The sequence below is a fragment of the Anomalospiza imberbis genome, chromosome 13 (genome assembly GCF_031753505.1).
Source record: "Anomalospiza imberbis isolate Cuckoo-Finch-1a 21T00152 chromosome 13, ASM3175350v1, whole genome shotgun sequence".
Lineage (NCBI taxonomy): Eukaryota > Metazoa > Chordata > Aves > Passeriformes > Viduidae > Anomalospiza > Anomalospiza imberbis.
The window spans coordinates 2,253,905-2,272,668 of NC_089693.1; the positions used below are offsets into that span (position 1 = coordinate 2,253,905).

The 18,764-nt window shown below is 46.8% G+C and overlaps 1 protein-coding gene across 1 annotated transcript; it reads right to left on the reverse strand.

Annotated features, from left to right (window-relative positions):
• Positions 1-1,236: 1,236 nt before the first annotated feature.
• Positions 1,237-18,739, reverse strand: RAB11A (RAB11A, member RAS oncogene family). The gene is made up of 5 exons (XM_068203540.1): positions 18,569-18,739; positions 10,715-10,910; positions 9,606-9,799; positions 8,590-8,670; positions 1,237-2,921 (listed from the first exon to the last, which is right to left on the reverse strand). The coding sequence occupies exons 1-5, from the start codon at positions 18,606-18,608 to the stop codon at positions 2,782-2,784; spliced, it is 651 nt and encodes a 216-aa protein (XP_068059641.1). The 5' UTR covers positions 18,609-18,739; the 3' UTR covers positions 1,237-2,781.
• Between the last annotated feature and the right edge of the window lie 25 nt (positions 18,740-18,764).

Here is an 18,764-nt window from a genome sequence, read left to right on the forward strand (position 1 = left end):
TCAAAGACAGGAACCACTGATGCTCGCTGAATAATTGTTAAAAGTTGAGGCTTTCAAATATGTAGATGACAGCAAAAACTTTTGGCAAGCAAAGGCCATTTTGAAGCATTATATGGAATTCCCAGAATCTCAGAAAGCTCCTTCCAGGGCCCGAAGCAATGTCTGCTACCATCAGTTACCTCCCATTAGCAGGGAGGAGACACTTCAGTACAGAAGTAGTGCCAATTATGGACCAGAATGATTAATCAGCAGCTGAACAGGACAATCCCCCACTGGAAAGCATTCAGATGGAATAACGACTTGCTTTGTCTCTCCCAAAACACCTCTGGAAGCACCTTCCTGTCCCAGGAGTGTCACCCAGGCCAGGCCGGGATCTGCATCCAGGTCCCTGCAATCCTTAGGAAAACACAGCAGAGACTCCCAGAACAGGAGGCAAAGGATTTCCCAGGTGAGAAGTTCCTTTTCTGTACACACCCCACTGGATTTTGCTTTAGAAGTCCTCAGCCTCCCACAGTGGTTTGTGCTCCCACCATCTGCACTACAATTCCATCTGCTGCAGGAGGAAGAGTTTTGCCTAAAACCACATAAAATCCAGACTGATGTGACAGCAGAGTCGAATCGCCTGCTTATAGGAATGAGAAAAGGAGGCAGAGTGAAACTCATCCTGCATTTCCAGCTGACAAACTTAGAACTTGGCTGCCAAAGGAAATCGATTAATTCCAAAATCTGCTCCAGTATGGGCAGAGAATGTGCTGCAAGAACAGCTCCTGCGGTGAGTGAGGGGCTGGGCTCACAGCTCACCCTCAGAGCCATCCCCAGGGCCACCAGTGCCCCATTAGTGCCCATGGGCACCTCTTCACAGGACACCACAGCAGGATCCAAAGCTTCCATCATCTGCTGCAGAAGGCAGTTCTCCCACTGGATTTTCTTCCTCGTGGCAACATGGGGAAAAAAAACAGGTTTGTAGAAGTTACTCAGAGGTTAGAGTGAACCCACAGAATTTTCTAAGCTTTAAAGTTTCCTGAAGCTGCCAAAGTGCCCTGCCTACAAACTGCAGCAGCCCCAGGAAGCTCAGAGCTGCTCTCAGGGAAGGCAACTGTGCTGCACAACCTTTTCAGCTCCTTTTCCAGGGACACTTCCACTCCAGTGTCTTCTCACTGCCTCTTCCAAGAAGCTCCGAGGTAAAACCTTCAGGTCAAATCCCAATTCTCCCAAGAAGTGCAACCAACACCACAGTGAGTTGTCCCCTGTAATTCTTTATTAGAATCATGGATGAATATATTTTAAATCAATCTAAAAAAATAATGAATCAAGTACAGTACATGCATAAAATACAAAGTAATTTACAAACAGATCAAAATAGCATCTTCAGAACTAATACCAGGAGGAGAAATGGAGTAAAAAACAAGAAGTGACCGACTACAGCAATGCCTTCTGTGTGCCTCACACATCATGAGCACCGCGAGACAGAAAGGTTGGGAACAGAACACAGCTGGAAGTGCCAACCACATCTGGATCTTCCAAGTGGGTCATATCAGAGTTTGAGAAACGTCCCCTACAATCAATTACTTCCTTGTAATTGTATAAATAACTGCAGGCATTTACACAACAGGGAGTTCCTTCAAGTCCTGTGGGAGTGCAGTGGCTGTGGCCCCCAGTGCCAGTGTCAGGCGTGCTCAGGAACAGCACAGAGTGAGTGACAGAAGGCACAGTTCATGTATCCCTGAACAGGCAGATTGGACAGGATTGCTACGGAGCAACAGACCACAGCAGAACACATCCAGACAGAAAACTACTCCAGAGGGTTTTGCTGAAGAACATACACCAAACCATTGGAATAATTTAAAAATACTGGATCAACCAGAACTGAAAACTAAGGCCAGGTAGTGGAAGTTATTAAGTCATCAACCCAAGCACTTGTATATATTAATATATGTGGCATGCATTAAGAGATGTGATATGTAATATGTGCCAACACCCTTCAAGTCTGTGTCCTGTGAAAGAAAAAAAGGCATCCTCAAATCCTGATACCACCAGCACTGTGGAGGCCAAGCCTCCAGCAGCACAAAGATGCTGCAAGTTCCAGATCTGGAGTGACCCTTCCTCACGGATGTGGCTCCTGCATTCACTTCCTTCACAAGGGGCACCTCCGTGGGGTCCCAGCAGCTCTGCCTCACATCAACCTCCTCTGCAGCAGGTGACAAACCACAGCACCTCACTCACAGGTAGCCAGAACTGCTGCTAACTGCTGCTTGTTTGCAAGAAATTATCTTTTCTCCCCCATAATATCCTATAAAACTTCACTTGACAATCTGAAGATGTAGCCAAAAACATTTAACTTACAATAAAATTGCACTTCAGAGCTTCATCGAGCTTTAGATGCAGAATGCAACACCTTAAGACAAGGAAAGATTATTCTGCCCAGAGAGATTTTCCTTCTTAACCTGACAGTAATTGCTTTGTGAGGAGCAGGATAATGTCTTCAAGTGCTCTCCAAAGGTGTCAGTGCTCTGACTAGTGGGCATCATGTTGGGAAGGGATCAGCTGAGTTCCAAACAATTTACTGAGCCCAAACCAACAGGTCGGTGTTGGGAAAATACTGCAGCCACATCCAAGTAAGAGATTGATAAACACTGAAATCAAAGTGTTTAAGACATGGAGAAATTCATGGAGAAGGAATAAGCAGTAACTAAACACAAGAATGTAACCACGAGAATTACAAATATATTTAAATCTTGGACCTGGGGAATATACACAGCCTTTTAGGAGAGAATGGACAATTTATATATTCTGACAGCACTGCATCTTTGGTTTGTTTTCAGTGGTTGGAGGGACGTGGATGGGAACCACGTTGTTGCTTGGGGACATGTCATTCTCGCGTCTGTCAGACATCTGCTTCTGGGAAACAATCCGATAGATCTCTGGAAGAGGAGAAAGAGCTGATCAATATGTGCACACCAGCAAAATGCCATCGAAGAGTTCAACCTGGGGGAAACCAGGCATAGCTTTGGAATTACATAAGTAATGCAATGAAGCTTCCACACAAAGTTCAGTTGTGGTGTTTTCTAGATACAGAAAATAAAATCTATTTTTGCAACAGAAATTACTTTTTTTAACAACTGTTTTACTTTCCTTGAGATAAGAGTCAGTAAATGGACAGAATTCATGAGTCTTCATGCTATGAATGAGAAACTATGTGCCCATCCATTCCTTCTGAAGGTTCTTAAGCTCCAAGGACAGTGTCCAATGACAAGGTCACATGTTTGCTGATGTATCCACAAACAGGATTAAAGGGAACCATTCCAGATTTCTCTCCCTGATAGGACAGCAAGGGCAATTTCTTCTTGCTGAGCAGACCCTTCATGTCTGTCATATCCAAGCAGTGTTAAATCTTCAGAAAAGGTTGATTTGGGCCCAAAGGAGGAGACTCAGCCCCTTCGGCAGCACAGAAACCCTTTACAAAATGTGCTGTGTGAGAAATATGGGCTCCAGATGAAGAGAGTCTTAACAGAGGACTCAGAGAGCATGGGACAAACACCTGCACCAAGAGCCTTGCCCCGTTCCTGGGGCTTGTCATGGCTGATGGTGCTGCACAACAACTCAGAGCAACTACAGCAGCACCTCAGCTGCACAGGGAGTAAAGCATGTGTAGCACCTCACCCCCAGAAAGGAAATACGGGACACCAAAAATAGAACATGGGGAACTCACTTGCAAATTTGAATTTGAAAACCATTAAAAAAAAAAAAAGCTTGCTAAAGCTCAGTTTTACAAAAAGCCCCAGCTCAAACTCAGAAGGAACAAACTGTACATTAAAATGGCTTTTTCATGTGCAGCCAGGTACAGATCAGGTCATTGAGGCAACCAAACAAGAGATGAACAGGTTAAAGGATTTTCTCATTTCACCCTTTCTCAAGCTTGCTCTTCTTTCCAACCATCTTACACATAAACGACCTCACAAGATAAGTGAAAGCCATGAAAGCAGACCTTCAAAGCCACCTGCAGCCCGGTGTGCAAATGTGCAGACAGGGCTCAGCTTGGCCCCGTGGCAGCAGAGCCTGTGTGTGAGGTGGGAGGAGCACTCACCTCGGAGTGCAGAACAGTGCCCGTTTCCATCAACAGGAAAAGCCTCTGGCCACCTTTGTTTCTGGGAATTCTCTGGTAGCACCTCCAGCAGCAGCAATTCTCAGTTTCACTGAGAATTTCCTGAACAAGTTCATTCAAGTCCCTGATATATCACACACTTCCTCCACCCCAACAGCCAGGACACACACAGGGTGCCCTCTGTGTAACAGCCTCATCTGACAGCAAAGATCTTCAGCAAACAGCCCCAGAGCCTTAAAAATAATCTTAACAGCACCATTTCCCTTACTGATAATGAATCTTCTCCTTCTGACTCTGGGAACATCTTCCCATGATGCTCACTTCCACAACCTCCCCAGCAGCCCGGCAAGTGAATCCACTGTCAACAGTCCCAAATTTGCTGCTTGTCCCTCCTCTGCAGAGCAAAGCTTGGTGCAGCCACAGCCTAAATGCTAAAACCTGTCCTTCCCTGTGAGCTGCACACCCAGCTGCACACAGGGCTGTGCTGCTGTGGCAGGGGAGGGGGAACAGCCCAAACCTGCTCTCACTGGGGCAGAATGCCCAGCAGCCAAGCCCGCACCAGAACTGCTGTGCCCAGAGAGCTCTGGGCTAATGAAGGTGTGTCCTTTTTAATGAAGACACAGCACTCTGGGCTCTGCTCAGGAGCTGAATGAGGCCTTATTAAGGGCACATTTAGCAGAATGCATCACTGCATAATAGGGAACTGTGACAGAGACAGGCCTTGCACTGTGAGAGCTTGGAAAAAGAGACGCTGGAGGAGGAGGTGGGCCAGGCCTTGGCTGCTCAGCCTGCACTGGGGTTCCTTTCATTTTCAGGTGTACAGAGGCAACGAAAGAGGAAATCCCTCCATTTTTGACGTTAATTCTCTGATGTTGTTTCCTTGGTGATGGGATTCCTTAGAGATGAAACCACGGCAGAATGCGGTGTGGGAACAGAGACAGCACAGAGCCAGGCAGGGAAAGGAGGCAGACTCCAGTTTACTTTAAGGATGCTTTATCCTGCTGTGAATGCTCAGGGTGGCTAGGATCATAATACCAGTCTCTCTTATTTGCCAGATGATACAAAGCAGCTTTGTGTGCACAACAATCAGCCCTGGCAGTCTAGACATCCTGGAATAGAAGAATTTGGATAGGGACCATTACTCTAAGTCACAGATGGGAAAGGTCCTCAAAATCTCATCTGGAATCCACAGCAGGACAGGAAGCTCACCACATGTATGACACACCCTCTCTACAAGTCCTCTATATATGGGAGAAGAAAGAAGACCTTTTATCCCTTATTCCACCTGGAGGAACAGATCACATACTCAGGCCGTGCTAACGACACTGGATTCGTATTTCCCATGGCCAAAGCCATCTACCCAAACTGCTCGATCTGAGAATCCAGGTGTGGATAAGCTTAACAGGGACCCTGCTACACCTCCAAGGGAAGCACCTTCACCAACTTCCATCACTGTCCCAACCAGACCAGCTTCAGAAGGGCTGGAAAGACAGGGGGGTTGCTAAAGACCTTGGTCACAACACCCTGTTCAGGAGAGATCCCAGCAGCTGGGGAAAGGCTCTGAGCAGCCTGGGGTGTCTGTGGTGCAGTTCCCAGCACTGCAAGTACCAGCAGGGCTGGTGCAGCAGCTCGTCCTGCCCCTTCTGTCAGCCAGCTCTGCTTGCAGCCGCCGGCAACGCCTGCTGGCTTCCCCAGCTTCCTGCTCCCAACATTCCCCAGCATTCCACCCACAGGCACTGAGCTGGGAGGCAGCCCTGCCAAACACAGCAGCCAGGATTCTGCGAGGTGACTCCAAAAACCACATTCCTCAGATGACTGCCCCCCTCTTTCCTCCAAAGCAAGTCATTAAGAGAAAAAGCCAGCTGTGAAGTGAGCTCCAGAACAGCCCTCCTTAGGTGCCAGTCAGAGCCCAGCTGGAGCCGACCTGCTGCTCAGGCACTGCTCACTGCACCTTTATCTCCCCCAAACAGGAGCTCCTGTCTGCACAGAGCACATGCCCACTAAGCACAAGTGTTTCTTCCAGCACAGCTGAACTGACCCCTCCTGAATAAGGATCACAAGGATCCTGTTCACAAACCCAAGAGCTCTTCACCCCAAATTCTGTCACAGCAACATGCAGGCAACACTGGCATTCATGGAAAAGCAACAGCCTCAAAAATCTGTCAGAGCCCGCCAGGTTTTATCACCTGTTCACCCATTACAGACAGCTCTGCTTACAGACATATTAAACCAGAAGTAAAAAAAAAAACCAAACCTCCACAGATTAGAAATCCCAACTCACTTATGGAATCAAAGGTACTGTGGGAAGCATGTGAGGAGAGCTAAAGAAAGCCCAGCCTGTGCCCAAGAGGTGAGGTGCTTCCCATGACAGCAGCAGTGCATCCTTTGAGCATCACACAGCTCTGAAGGCAGCCCAGGGCACACAGGAAACTTCCCACCTCTCCAGTGTCACTGAGAGAACACAACGGGCCAGCAGGAGATGGGGACTGTGAGGTGACCAGACTACACAGCCATGACAGCCTGACAGCCACCCCAGGGGGGAATAAACACTGCCTGATTTATGTGATGTTGTTTCATTAGTGCTGGTGTACGACAGTTCATTAACTAACCTGCATCTGAGAGCCCCGAGCCCTCTGCAAACAGAAAGTGGGAGCAGCAAGGCTTGTTCTACACAACACACAGCACATCAGGCCAAATCTGACCTCAAAGCCTAGGTGTTCCTGAGAGAAGGGCTACCAAGGACGTGGGCATAAAGGAACAAGTCTCAAGTTTTGGCACTGACAAGGGAGCAATGTCTTTCTCCTGAAAAATCCATGCCCAAATTCATGTGCATTTTTGACAGGACTGCCTTTAGGCATGTGAAGAAAACAGGAGATGCAGCAGGCATCCCAACACCTCTGCATTCAGCCACTCCTTAGTCATCCACCCTCTGACGGCACTAGCAGTTTGTCATGTAGGGAACAAATGTGTGAGCTAACAGAACTTCTTTCTTTTTGAAACAAATTTGTGCAATGCTGGAATTACAACCAAATGACTACACTGAAGTTAAAAGGGAACCACATGGTTCAATCAAAAAGGAAACAAAAGTTCTTTATTCATCTAACATAAACACACTTTTAGCTGGTATCTGCACAGGAGCACTACTGCTTAGGAAACCAGGGAAAGAACACAATAGAGTCAGAACTGTCAGAGGCCTCCTACCACTCAGGATGAAACAAACAGATGGACACAGGCAGCTAATACCCCAGTAGCCTAACCTCTGTCCACTGCCAGGCTGTCCATAAAGCATTTCAAACAACTGAAGAAATGCTACAGGATTTATACTTTTACTGCAGTAAATAACCTCCTAGTTCTAGCCTCACATGCATGTTCCAGTATAGCTACCAGGACCTTTCTGGTGTGTTTTTAAAGGAATGTCTAAATCAGGTGCCAAAGAGAAGTAGTTCAGAACTAACTAGGTGTCAATGTCACAGCAATGAGATCTGATTTACGGACAGTTTGGAAGTGGGGCCACTGCTCATACCAAGCACATCACGTAGCCTGGCACATGCTACACTGGGAAGGAGGGACTTTAAATTTGCAAATTTAAACATGGAAAACATGTCGGAGGCAGTTGGAGAAAACGAGAGACTGCCTGGCACACCTAGAACAGAGACACAGGAAGCAGAGGAGTGTCTCCGATGTTTTGAAAACTCAGACTAGAACATTTGTCAAAGCTGAGAATAATGAAAACTCCAAAACCAGAGGCCACAGTGTCCCACTGTGCCCTGGCTGCTCAGAAATGCAGAAACCTCGTGACAGTGAGTGACTTCCACACCAATTTGTGAATTCCTACCCCACCTTTACAAGCCAGGGTTAAGGTTCTCCAAATTGAGTGTCTCAGCTTTAACAAGTTTTGCCTACCTAAACAAGGCTTTAAACAAAAAGGAAGTACTTGATCCACAGAGCATAAAAATGCAGCACTGACTGCTGTCACATGTTACACAGGCCACAAGTCCAGGCAGGACTATTAAATGCAACAACAGCAACTCCTGCAGCTCAGGAGTCACTGCGTCTCAAAGGAAGGATCTCTGCTCTTTCATCCCTTTTTCCTGTGGGATGAAAACTAGCAAATGCTATAGTCACCATTAAAGATGGAAACAAACTGGACTGACTTCTCCTTGATAAACAATGGCTGTTCTCACTTGATGCCAGCATGAGACAATTCCCTCGTGGGCACTCCCTGTAATGGGAGATGGAAACTGAAACACAAACCAGGCTGACAAGAAACCCGGGGCAGATCAAAGTGAACAAGGATTCATTCCCCAGTTCAAGGCTGACCTTTCAACTGTGACACTTTCAAACTGGACTCCAAATCTTATGGCTACTGAAGAATGATTAAACAGCAACATTTTAAACACTTTATAGGCAAAGAAATGCCTATTTGCATCATATCTGAGCAGGCTTCTGCCCTTCCCCCTTGAAGCACAAAGCCCTGGATGACTCACCTGTCAGAATAGTCTGGAAAGCTGCTTCCACATTTGTAGAGTCTAAAGCAGACGTCTCAATAAATGATAAACCATTCTTCTCTGTGTGGACAGAAATAGTATAATTAGAGAGGTACAGCACATATCTGTTTCCCATCTGGAAAAACTTCTGTACCAGATAACATTTGTAGTGTTCATGATGAGACACCCAGGTATCAAGAGAAAGTAAAACAATTTGAGGGGTTTTCCCCCCTTAAGTGATGGGAAAGTGACACCACCCAACACCAACACTAGAATTTACACCCACTCCCAAGCACAGGATCAGCCCAATGCTGTGTTACTTTAAGGCACCTTTTCCTGCATCACTGAAAGGGATAATCTGTTACAGTTTCTCTGTGTGAGAAAGTTTCTGAGATTTTCTTCAACCTCATCAAGTTTCTCCACCGCCCACCTGCTACTATATCACAGCAGTATTAGCAGTATTTAATAGGAATAGAGCAGCAGGGGGAATGACACTCCTCCACCTGCAGGCAGGGATCCTCACTGGCCATAAACTCTGCCAGTGAAGCCACAGAAAACTTTAATGTGAGGAACCCAGCTACACTCCTGGATGAAAGAGACTGGGCCTGAACCAAGGCTTACAGAAACTAGAAATACTGTTCACAGATCTTAATTACATAACAAAAGTCAGAGAGCCAGTTTAATGAAAGTGTTCAGCCACAGGCACCTGTGTAAGACTGCAGGTCAGCTGGGACTCAGAAGGCAAAGCTACCACCAGAAACTCAAACCTAAAGCCACAGACACAGTTCCTGCATGACAAACAGTGCCCAGCCAAGAGAATAAATCTCGTTTAAGATGTTCAGGTGCCTCTGGCTGATCCTTGAAACAACATGCATGTTCTACAAGATCTGCTTTCTGACTGATTGTGACATGTGACACTGAGGGACATGACCAGCCGCAGGTCTTTTCCCTCCTGCCCACACCCTCCCCAAGCCAGGTGGGCAGATCCCCAGACTGGAAATTCCTGAGTTCCCCACCTGCAAAAGCTCTGGCCTCGTCGGTGGGGACGGCCCTGAGGTGGCGCAGGTCGCTCTTGTTGCCCACGAGCATGATGACGATGTTGCTGTCAGCGTGGTCCCGCAGCTCCTTCAGCCACCGCTCCACGTTCTCGTACGTGAGGTGCTTGGCGATGTCGTACACCAGCAGTGCCCCCACGGCTCCACGGTAGTACCTGGGGCAGGGGACAGCCAGCCAGACACCGTCAGGTTACAGGAGGCTGTGCCATAGTGGGGAACAGCTCTGGCTAGGCCAGCTATGCAAACAGTGCCCAGGGCAATTCCCCAGTGGGACAGGACACAAGCAAGCGGAGCAGCCAGACAAAGTTACACCACAGGGCCAGCTCAGAGTCTGGGAGCAAGGCAAACCCCATGGCTCTGGGGAAACCCTGCATCCCAGACATGAAACTCTGGGCTCTGTGGGAAGCTGCTGTCACCTTCCACCTCTGATCCACTCCTGAAAATTCTCCCCCACCCATCAGTGTGGGTGCAGCACAGGCACAGCCCAGAGTGATAGGGAGACTGTAGAGTGACTCACTGGGTCATAAAAATGTCAGCATGATCTACTTCCTTTACCAAAGGCCACAGCTCCTTTCAAGTGAGAGCCACAGCAATACATTCAAAAGGAAACAGGCTGTGTTCTCCCACCCCACAATTCCCTCCAGCTTACTGAAATCCAGCTTTTGCTATGCTGGTTTTTAACAACTAAACAAGCACACAAGTGAGCAGTCTTTCCTGGCTGCTACAGGAAGGTTTCAGCTCTTAGGTTACCACTGATAAAACGACCAGGAACACTGATATTCCTTTATCATTCACTTCCATGGAAATGAGTCTTTCACAGCTCTTGCATTCTAAACTTGAAATGCCCCCAGTTACGTGTCATGAGAGCACTGCAAAGGAAATCAGTCTGTGCAGGAACACACCAGATCGAGTTTCTGGGCTGAATAATATTTAACCTTCCCACCACCAGAGGTTGTGAGTATTACCCAATAAACACTAACACCCCTGTTTGCAGTTGGTGAGGAACTGGAAGGGCCCAAAATTGCCCTCCTCGGCCAAAGCTTGTCCTCAGCCACCCGGGCTGCACTTACGCTGAGGTTATGGCTCGGTATCGCTCCTGCCCCGCTGTGTCCCAGATCTGAGCCTTTATTGTCTTCCCATCCACCTGGATGCTCCTCGTTGCAAACTCCACTCCAATGGTGCTTTTGCTTTCCAAGTTAAACTCATTGCGAGTGAATCGAGACAGAAGGTTGCTCTTGCCTACTCCAGAGTCTCCAATAAGTACAACTGCAAGACAAAGATTATATCAGACTCAGACTCCAGATGTAGATGACACATTGAAAATCAGGTGCAAGAAATATTTCTTTTGAAGCATGAAGGAAAAGAATGGCAACAGCACCATCCTTGTCATGGATCTGCTGCCCAAGTCTCAATATTTCTGGAAAACCAGAGCTGCCACATTCACCAACATTTTGAACAGATGTTACACTTGATTTTCAGTGGTTATATTTCAGCCTCCTTTGCCCAGTATGGAACAGCATTCCTCTTTTAGGAACAACATACATGGCTGTCACTGCAAACACCGGTGAGCAGTTATATTTCCTTAAATAATACTAGAAGTCAAAAGCAAAACACAAACCCTACAACCACACAACTGAAATATGCTTTGCTGAAGAAGTCCAAAACACAGGGCAAGCAGCAGGCTCTGCTTTCACTTTACACTCCTCATACCTTTGCAGAAGAGAGGCTCCCCATTGGGGCAGAAAACTTTGTGAATGACAAGAGAACCAAACCAAAGAACCCACAAGGCCACCATCACCCTGCCAGACAGTTTGAAATGCTTGCTGAGCCACAGCTCTCTGCCCTTCTGCAGTCCCCACTGCTGCTGTGGCTCCTGCACACATCAGGCCAGAGACTGAAACTGCTCAAGAAAGCTGCCAGGGGATCGCTGAGCCTCACAACTGGATCCGCCATCCCCTGGCTCAGCTTGACTCATCCCAGCACCAGTGCCAAACAAACTAATTGGAAGGATTCAGCTATGCTTGACAAGAGACTGACAGAAGGTTCAAAGTCCAGTTCCTGCAGGAAAAACAGCATCACGAGGATTCGCTGCATTATCTTGTAATGCTGAGTTGAAAGGTACAAGTTTAATTGTAACTTAAAACTCAGTGCCAAGAGACAGAAGAGTGGATGAAAAGTGCTCACAACCAGAGTCACATTGGGTGATCCTGTGCCCTTAAGGATGATAAGGTTCCAAACCAGTAGTGAAGGAAAGGGAAGAAAAATAAGATTAAATCATTGAAAAGAAAGGCCAATAGCAAAGTTCAGCAGTGAATCAATGCCAGTCCAAGCAAAAAAGTGCACACTCAGGTGACGACAAACATTGTGTCTTTGTTTAATTAAAAAAACAATTACTTGCTCAGTAACACACATCATTAACTGTTAAGACACCACAGCACAGCGTTAAAGACTCTGTGTAGTACAACAAAGCAACGAGGGCAGCAAACACACTCAATGACACAACCCCCCGTGGAGCTGAGTCTAGCAGCAGAAACACTCCCACCTGCCGCTGCAGCCCTCTGCAGCTTCTGTTTAAATAATGCAGAGCAACTCTTTGTTCTGACTGGAAGGGCAGAGCAGCACCTTTTAAACTCCCTCCATAAATGAAAATTGCAGAAAACGTTGGCTTCAAGCAGGGCCTTGTGCGGAATTCTTCATCAAAACAAACATCTTCCCAGCTGCCCGTGCCAGCTGACTCAGCACGCAGCTGGCCAAGCACACGAGTTGCAGAAAGCACCCTCTGTTAACCTCTCCTGTGTAGGAAGATCACAAGTGCAGGTAGGTGGCAAGGCCCCTGAATGCAAACAGCAGTCTGCTTTCCTACGTGCCAGGTCAGTGCTGAACAGCTCTGCTGGCACAGAGATGCTACATCCTGATAAACCCAGTGCAGGGGACAGGGCACCACTTGCATCACCACCCCTGGCAACCAGCCACAGCTTTCCTCTGCCACTGGCAAGTCAGTTCTTCAACACTGTTTTGGCAGGTTTGGACCATGGGTTTAGCTGACACCACGTTTGTATTCACTGGGACACACAAGTTCCTAGGAGGGAAAAGTTGACAGCTCCCTTTGCACAGCTCAGTCCTACTATCACCCAGCAGTGACAGAAGCTTCTCTAAACAAGAAAAGCAATCCACATTCACCATTTCCTTTTCCCAGTAGGATGCATCATATATCTGTTAAATAATTCCTCAAACCTGTTTTTGTAACTCAGTGCAAAGCCCACCTTTAATTCATTTAACAATAGAGGGATCCCTTTAATTCATCTGCCAGGTTTTTTTCCTCACCGTGTCTGAATCCCACACTGCTTATGTTCTGAATGGTTTCCAGCACCGGATTAATGTGTCCCAATTATAAGGGGAAAATAATACCTTCCTCCTTGAAGTCAGCTATTTCCTCTACTTAATTGGGCCATTGCAGCTCCTCTTGAACACAGGCACGAGGACAGCTTGGAATGTCAGCAGGCGCCCAAGACTCCTCACCCCTTCTGCCATTTCTGCCAGTCTGGGTAAGTATCACTCTTTAAATAAAATTATGAACTGAAACAGCTTTAATAACCACTTCAGGTTGTGTTATTAATTTCAGTTTTGCTTTCCTTATCAAGCCACCATATTTTGATATTTTATACTACAGTGTTCCCATGTATTACATTCTTAACATAGAAATGCAGTAGGAATGGCCCTGGGTGGCCAAGTCCCATACTAAACACCCCAAGCAAACAGTTTCTAGGAGGGAAATGACATTATCTAGGCCATAATAAAGTTAATTGTTCCTGCACATTGTCCCTTTCATTGGGCTTTTCTTCCAGAAACTCACTCCTAATGGTTAGAAAGTACCTTCTGATTTTCGGAAGGAATTAGCGGTCAGCAGATGGTGGTGTCCATGTGCCAGCATTCTCCATTAGCTTATTAGTGTCTTCTCCCAGCGGTGTTTAGGCTGGGGTATTTACAGAAAACAACCACAGCTTCTCTGGGCTTTGCCCTATTTGCTAAATACAAAAACTTGTCAAATGGTTCCGTATAAACATACTGTTCATTTCCCCAAACACCTTCCCTACAAGTTTTTCAAATTCTTTTCAGCACAGTGAGAACAGCACACCTCATTCTAAGTGGGATCTCCCTGCGATGCAAACAAGAATTTCAGTGTTTCCATCTCTGCTAGGCACACCTGGAGCTGGAATTATTTCTCCTGACCATTTCACCCTGATGGCTCAGTCTGCCTGTTATCAGACCTAATTGTTCAGCTTTAGGTTGGCAAACTTTTACTTTACCAGAGTCCAAGTCCTCAGGGATAAACCCTTACATCCCAAATCCCAGCTTATCTGGAGGACCACAGTCCTCATCTGCACACAGCGCTTTCAGTGCTACGCTCCCACTTCCTCTGTCCCACCCAACTTGCATGACCCACAAATTCCTGTTCTACATCAGCACTGCAAGGAGGAAGGTCTGGAGGAAACATTTGAGCCAGTTCAGCCACAAGACCCAGTCCTGACATTAATCAATAACCAGCTGTGGAGCAGCACCTCCCTCACAGGAGCAGCACCTTAGGAAGGCCCACAACCAAGGAAAATTGTATTGGCACATCTGAAAGTCATGGAAATAATCTCCCAGCCCCAAGTGACTGATTTAGTGGTGGGACAGTTCAATACTTGCAACCATGTGCTTTCGATCGATGCATTTGACTTTCTACAGCATTTATTACCCCAAACATTTAAGACAAGCATACAAGCATTCAGTGGAGAGAGAGAAAAAAAAAAAGAGTATTAAGTCCACAGTATTGTATACATTGCACTCTGTAATTTCAGATTTATTTCTGCAGAAGACCAAAATAAGAACTCAATTTCCTATGCTGCATGAGAAGCAATTTAGAGAACTATGTCAAGAAAGGGTTATTAATTTTTCACCAATATTCCAGCTCACCCACACAATTTTTATTTCTGTAAAATCTCTTACTTTAAATTTTCAGAAAATATTTTAATTAACTCAATAAATATGAGATCAGGTTGAAAATAGAATCCAGCAGCACTGGCCCGTGTTGTCCGTGGCAAAAGTTATTGCACAAGTCACATATTACATGATCTAGGACGAGCACACCAGCACAAGGAAATCACCATGTCTAAAACTTGTCTCTCCACTGAGCTCTGCTACTAAGACACGTATCAATAAAAAGCTTGGACATGTCTTCATGACCCCCAGAAGAACCTGCTGAGAAATACCTCTCCCTGCCCACTTCAGCTGGAGTTTGAAGGGCATGTGAAAAAATTTACTTGATCCTACACATCATAGCTGGTCATAAACCCAACATGGTCATGACTTATTTTAATCACCCTCCTCAGCTGTGCCCCATTTTATCCACTCTTTTTCTGTCAAAAAGGGAACTGGCATTCCAGAGGAGAGGCCTTTGGGGCCGGGATTACCTGTCCATACAATCAGTAACACCTCCCAGCAGCTCTGCAGTAAATGGCTGCACCAGCAGCTTTGTTGCAGCACCAAAATGCCTCCACATCTGAGGCAGTGAAAGCCAAGGGCTTCTACCACTGTCAAACCAACAGATGTCATGCAACCACACATTTATCTAAACACACAAGTAAAAATGTGTCTCCTAAACCCCAAACCAGCAAGCTGGTTCAGTTTCAGTGCATTTCCTCAATATCAAAGGGAGAAGTTGGAGAAATGAACATGATGCAAAGAAGCAGAGAGCTGAAACTGGAGTTTTTCCTAGCAGACAACTGAATGTCACCACAAGTCAGGTCCATGACATGAGTATGCCCCAAATCCAGAGTCCTAGATGGTCAAGGTGCAGACATATCATCCTGAGCTTTGTCCATAGAAAACATCTACTACAAGTGAGGGTTCCTTTGGTAACTGCTCATCTATTGCAAGCACATTGATCAAAAAGAGCAAAAGGTTCTTGTACTGAAGCCAGGCTTAATTTATTAAGTAATAAAGTAATAGATACATATCATTATTATATTTTCCTCCTACTAAAATTAGAGCAAGATTTCTATGAACTGGACTGCATAGGCCTTGTGCTTCCTCAGGGGCCATTCTGGGAACAGCAGGCACTGCTCTCAGCCAGACCCTGAAAGTATGGAAGAATACAAAAACTGGAAGCTGGACAAGAAGAATTTAACAGAAACTGGTTTTTTTCCAAGCTAGGTTTAGTCCTTCCTATATGCTGAAGTGTTGCAACATAGTCAGGAGAAGTGTATTTTGTAACAGGTCCCTGGATTTTACTGTACAGCAGCCCAGGTGGGCTCAGCTTTCACTCAGCAGCAGAGTCAACCAGATTTCAACACACAGCTGCAGTCAGGGGCTGACAGGACAAAACCAGAGGTCTCACAAACAGAAACGTGGCAGTTTAGCCCAGGAACAGTAAAAGACAGCCAGACTAGAGAAGATCACATGATTGTTTTAACCAGGTTAAACTCTGAACTCAGTCCCACCAACCTACCCACACAGTCCCTTCATAAACCCAGAAATGTCCTACTGGACGAAGTGTCCTGACAGACCAACACCCAGAGTCTGACTCCAAATAACCGATGTCCAAAACCCATGATGTGCATCACAGCAAGCAGGCTAATCTCTGTCCTCGCCAGCCCCTGCATCTTCAAATAAGCAATGCCTTCAGACTTGCCATTGTAGCCGTCACACTGACATGCCCCGAACAAGAATTTTTTTCCTTCTATGAATTTTTGCAGGCTTTCAAATCCATTTATAATAGGCATGGCAATGCACCACTCCAAAATTTGCATACACACCTGAGAGACTTTGTCCTTTTGCTTTCACCCACTACCCAATAAAAGAAGCATTACAGATATCCAGAGAAATTATGACAAACAGGAGACACTTTCCCTATTTGCCCTTATCACTCACTGTTTAAATTTTAATCAAGCTGTACATCAATTCAATATAAGGGCTATGAATCCATTAGGTCTCTTTTCTGATCATTTTGATGCCTTTCTCCACCTTTTTAATTTTACAACATCCTTTCCAAAATGGATGTCTGTCATGGCTACATTTCACCTCAATTCCCAAGATGCTCATGTCTCAAATTCAAACACTGACTTAACATTGTTCCCAAGTTCCCATTTCCTTTTCCAAAATATTTACCTACCCCTAGCCTTTTTGACCAGTGCCTGGCAAGGAGACCTTCAGTTCAGAGACTTACTTGCAGTAATTTCCAGATCATTCCAGAGTGGTGCCAGCTTGTTTAGAACCACCATCACCTCTGGGAAGTTACAAAAGTTTCCACAGTTTTATTACTCTGCATTTTTGTGTTATTTCAGCTGCCACATCAATCACAGTTAAGTGACAGACATTGCATCAACTTCCTGCTGTCCACTTTAGGCTGGAAAAATCCAAATCATTTATCTTCACAACAGCATTTTGACAGCATTCCCTGCACCCCCAACAGCTTCTATAAACCAAGCTAAACAGAAGAAACTTTAGCAAAGGCAATCAATTAAATCAGCTTTGCGCTTCTCCCTATAACTGGATTCCAACTTTGTATTTTCCCAACTATAAAAGGGAGCAGGCCAAATGAAAGATAGGAGCTCTCCCAACAAACTCTGTGTCACTGATAATCCCAGGCTTTCACAACTAAAACATTAATTACAAGCCCACTGACAGAACTGCATGAACAAGAGTAATTCAATGGCTTTGATATCCTGTACCTACAATAACATTGCCATCAAACCAGTGGTCAGCAAGGTTTGCCAGGGCTCCAAGCTGAGAAAAGAGCCCGTTCTGGACCTTCCTGATTTGATTTCCATAGCAGTACAGATGACTGATTTATAGGTAGAAATAATGCTACTTTCCAAATGCAATTGGACAAAACAGCCAACAAGAAAAAAAATGTAATTCCTCAAAGTTATTACAGGAGCTTAAAGGTACAGGAAAAAAATTAATGTTTACCTTCATGATGACAAGCAAAGGGTCTGTCACCATTACAACACAACAAGCAGTGCTCTTAATCCTAAATTCAGATTTACAATACCACATCACAACAAACAACTCCTTTTTTACACTACTTTGCTTGCTTTTACAGTGGGATTTTAAACACTGGATAGTCAACTTTCAAAACATCAGCACTTCTGTACACATTTCACAGCGGGCTACGTGAACCTGTCCAGCAGGCTGGTATTTTACCCTGCGGGGAGTGAAAATTGAGTATTTAACAACAACCTGGAAGGTTTTAACCCAACTTGCCACTGCATCGCAGACTGGAGGGGCATCAGCCCTGGAAAACAAGGCATTCCTGCCCTTCCCTGGAGGAGCCAGGAGGGAGCAAGGCCAGGTTGGACAGGGCTTGGAGCAACCCGGGATAGTGGAAGGTGTCCCTGCCCGTGGCAGGGGGTGCAATGCGATGATCGTAAGGTCCCTTCCCACCCAAACCATTCCATGGTTCCAGGAGGATTTTACGATCTCTGGGTGTGGAGCAGCAGGGACATTCCACTCCTCGCCAAGGGCTCTGAACACAGAGGGCAACAAGGAGTACTACTTGACTAAATGAGCGCATCATCTACCAATGCTGAGTATATCTCACCCACTCTAAAGCTCCATTTAACAGCTGGAAAGGGTCCTTATCAACCTTGACGAGTCCTTATCAGCCCTGGGCATCCTTCCTGGCGATCTCTGCTCGCCACCCCGCAGACCGGCCGCCGCCTCAGCCTGTGCCCGGGGCAGCTTCGGAGCGGCGCTGACACCAAATCCCCGCTGCCAAACCCGGCCCAGAGCTGACACCGCGGTGAGGGAGGGACACCCCGGAGCGCTCCCCCCACACGCCGGGCCCCGCGTCAGGGAGCGGCCCCGGCCCCGGCCCCGGCCCCGGCCGCGGGCCCCGCTGCTGTCCCTCCCCCCCGCCCGCCGGGCCCTGCCCGCCTCACCTTTGAAGAGATAATCGTACTCGTCGTCGCGGGTGCCCATGGCGGGTGGCGGAGGAGCGGGACCGGGAGCGGAGCGGAGCGGGGCCGGACCCTCCCTGCAGCCGCCGCAGCTCTTCCGCCCTCCGCGCTCCGCCCGCCCGCCCACAGGCGCTTCCGGGGCAGCGCCGCCGCCGCACGACCGCGCCCGGGGCAGCGC